The sequence below is a fragment of the Squalius cephalus genome (assembly GCF_949319135.1).
Source record: "Squalius cephalus genome assembly, chromosome: 2".
Taxonomy (NCBI): Eukaryota; Metazoa; Chordata; class Actinopteri; order Cypriniformes; family Leuciscidae; genus Squalius; species Squalius cephalus.
Window position 1 is genome coordinate 130,001 of NC_137123.1, and position 3,795 is coordinate 133,795.

The 3,795-nt window shown below is 48.3% G+C and overlaps 1 protein-coding gene across 1 annotated transcript in view; it reads right to left on the minus strand.

Moving 5' to 3' along the window:
- The window catches only part of cdc37 (cell division cycle 37 homolog), a 26,285-nt gene extending 23,061 nt beyond the window's left edge, over positions 1 to 3,224 (minus strand). The window contains exons 1-2 of the mRNA XM_079864312.1: positions 3,153 to 3,224; positions 2,927 to 3,078 (exon numbers count right to left, since the gene is read on the minus strand). Of these exons, the coding sequence (XP_079720438.1) occupies positions 2,927 to 3,034 (108 nt within the window). The 5' untranslated portion in view covers positions 3,035 to 3,078; positions 3,153 to 3,224. The remainder of the gene's footprint in view (positions 1 to 2,926; positions 3,079 to 3,152) is intronic.
- Between the last annotated feature and the right edge of the window lie 571 nt (positions 3,225 to 3,795).

A 3,795-nucleotide genomic window follows, 5' to 3' on the forward strand; every position in this document is an offset into this window, starting at 1 on the left:
CACGCTCACTCTCACACTCACTCTCACACACACACACTCACACACACACTCCCACGCTTACTCTCACTCTGTCACTCTCACTCACTCGCTCACTCTCACTCTCACACTTACTCTCACACTCACTCTCACACTCACTCTCACACTCACTCTCACACTCACTCTCACACTCCCTCTCTCGCTCACTCTCACTCTCACACTTACTCACACACTCACGCTCACTCTCACTCTCACTCTCACACTCACTCACTCACACTCACTCTCACTCTCACACTCACACTCACACTCACACTCACTCTCACACTCACTCTCACTCTCACTCTCACACTTACTCACACACTCACGCTCACTCTCACTCTCACTCTCACACTCACTCACTCACACTCACTCTCACTCTCACACTCCCTCTCTCGCTCACTCTCACTCTCACACTTACTCACACACTCACGCTCACTCTCACTCTCACTCTCACACTCACTCACTCACACTCACTCTCACTCTCACACTCACACTCACACTCACACTCACTCTCACACTCACTCTCACACTCACTCTCACACTCACTCTCACACTCACTCTCACACTCACTCTCACACTCACTCTCACACTCACTCTCACACTTACTCTCACACTTACTCTCACACTCACACTCACACTCTCACACTCACACTCTCACTCACTCACTCACTCACTCACACTCACTCACACACTCAGCAAAGAGGGCTTCAGTAAGGTGCGACACACACTCACTAGGGATGCAACGGTACACGGTAAAATCCCGGACCGTTCGGTCAGCCCTGCACGGGACAATCTACCCTTGTGTCCCGCGAAAAAAAGCCGTAGTTAACTGACAAGCTGAGCCATATCGCATTAATTATCGCTGGTGATACGTCCGTGATATTAATGCGATACGGCTCAGCTTGTCAGTTAACTACGGCTCTGTGTAGTGAATGCCGCTCCATCTGAAAGCAGGCGATGGCGATTTACTACTAATCAAGGAACCGGCTTTACTGACGAGGTGCGCATAACAATATCACGATTTAAATCGCCCAGCCCTACACACACACACACACACGTTTTATATATTTACGTTAGAACATTTACTAAATATCTTCATGGAACATGATCTTTACTCAATATCCTCATGATTTTTGGCATAAAGAGAGATCTATAACCCTGACCCGTACAATGGCCACTGCCGCAGATAAACCCTAACTCCAATAACCCTAACTCCAATAACCCTAACCGTGCGACTCGAGACCGGCTCTGTGATCCAGGGTCACGTGTGCTCTTATCTAGACTCGCATTCTCAGACGCAGATTCATATCAATAACTCATTAATATTCAGGGATATGGATGCTCTGCAAGAGTCCCAGTCTCCGGGTCTCCTGGGTGTTTGGCTGGTGGGTATGAACCAGTGGATGGTTTTATTATTGGCAGTAAAGTCTTTATTACTATAGCCTACTGTACTGTCAAAACAATAAATGTCATATTAAACATACATATTTCCTTGCGTTCATGCGTGCTAGATAAACCAACATGGCCAGTTTATAACGAAGCATCAATCTTCCATAGCTTAGTTTAGCCTGCATTAGCATATGACCTCTGATTGGATGGTTGAGAGTATACTCATGTTTACTCATGTTTATGTAATGATCTGTTTGAGAGATATCTCTAATATTTCCTTACGAGGTTGAAGATATCTGCTGATTAATAGATACTAGTAGCTATTCTGTTCTATTAATGTATGACTAGTAATTAATTAGTTGATGAACATTTCAGAATATAAAATTAAGATATTTTAGGAATCCAGTCAGAAGTCTGGCATGGGCATTCAAGCCCGCATGTGTTAGCCACATAAGCCCACATCATCTTTGACTCACGAAATATAGAAAAATATTGATTTTAAAGAAGTAAAACATCAAACATCAGAAGCTGGTCTGGAGTCAGGGTTAGGGTGTATCTCAGGAGCCAAGACGAGTTGGGGCTCCAGACTCTGGGCTCTGGGTCTCCGTGTGTGTGTGTGGGTGTGTGTGTGTGTGTGTGTGTGTGTGAGAGAGAGAGAGAGAGAGAGAGAGAGAGAGAGAGAGAGAGAGAGAGAGAGAGAGAGAGAGAGAGAGTGTGAGTGAGTGAGTGAGTGAGTGAGTGAGTGTGTGTGTGTGTGTACCTGGTGTCTCCAGCGGAACAGGCTCGGAGTGTCGATGTTCGGATGAGTGTGAGTGTGTGTGTGTGTGTGTGTGTGCCTGGTGTCTCCAGCGGAACAGGCTCGGAGTGTCGATGTTCGGATGAGTGAGTGTGAGTGTGAGTGTGTGTGTGTACCTGGTGTCTCCAGCGGAACAGGCTCGGAGTGTCGATGTTCGGATGAGTGTGAGTGTGTGTGTGTGTGTGTGTGTGTGCCTGGTGTCTCTAGCGGAACAGGCTCGGAGTGTCGATGTTCGGATGAGTGAGTGTGAGTGTGTGTGTGTACCTGGTGTCTCCAGCGGAACAGGCTCGGAGTGTCGATGTTCGGATGAGTGAGTGTGAGTGTGTGTGTGTACCTGGTGTCTCCAGCGGAACAGGCTCGGAGTGTCGATGTTCGGATGAGTGAGTGTGAGTGTGAGTGTGTGTGTGTGTGTGTGTGTGTGTGTGTGTGTGTGCCTGGTGTCTCCAGCGGAACAGGCTCGGAGTGTCGATGTTCGGATGAGTGAGTGTGAGTGTGTGTGTGTACCTGGTGTCTCCAGCGGAACAGGCTCGGAGTGTCGATGTTCGGATGAGTGTGTGTGTGTGTGTGTGTGTACCTGGTGTCTCCAGCGGAACAGGCTCGGAGTGTCGATGTTCGGATGAGTGAGTGTGAGTGTGAGTGTGTGTGTGTACCTGGTGTCTCCAGCGGAACAGGCTCGGAGTGTCGATGTTCGGATGAGTGAGTGTGAGTGTGAGTGTGTGTGTGTACCTGGTGTCTCCAGCGGAACAGGCTCGGAGTGTCGATGTTCGGATGAGTGTCGTCTTCATCATCAGACACCTCGATATGATCCCACACACTGTAATCGATGGTCGTCATGATGGATAGTCAGTGATTCTGTCAGCTGATCCTCCCTTATAACGCTGTACAGTATCGCTCTGTTATTATGAGTACAGTAGTTATTGTTATAGTTGTGTGTGTTTGTGTTCTCGCGCACCCGCCGCTCTTTCTGGAACTCTCCTTCACTTCCGCTTACAGTGACGTCATCCCCGAGCGTCGCGCACCAGTGTCACGTCACTCTCCTGAGCCGCACTCACTCGCGCCTGTAGGGTGTTTCTCAGACAGAAGGCTGTGCCCTAACGAGGGTCCGAGACTGTGCTCTTCCTAGTCCCCATTCTGAGGCTCAGGCTAGTGTCCTCCTTAGGCTAAGCCTAACCCTCCTCAGCGAGTACACCAGAGAATGAGACGCTCTACTAATCTCTATAACCCTTCACTGACCCATCACTGAGAGAGTCCTTCGCGGTCTCATCACTGAGAGAGTCCTTCGCGGTCTCATGATGAGAGAGTCCGTCATTATACCGTATTCGCTGAGCATCTGCAGTTATTAGCCGGAGTAACAGCGCATTATTGATCATTATTCGCGCGGGAATATGTTCTCTTTTGGGGCTTATCCCCTGATGTATCAAAAGCCCCTGATTTTTTTAATGTTTCACTTCACAAATAAAATTAGTTGTATTGTGTTATCCAAGTGCTTAAAACTGTCTGTCCGTGATGGAAAGCAGTGTGCGCTGCTGGCTGTAGTAGTTTATCTAACACACACACACACACACACACACGCACTCCACTAAACGCAGCTTGTG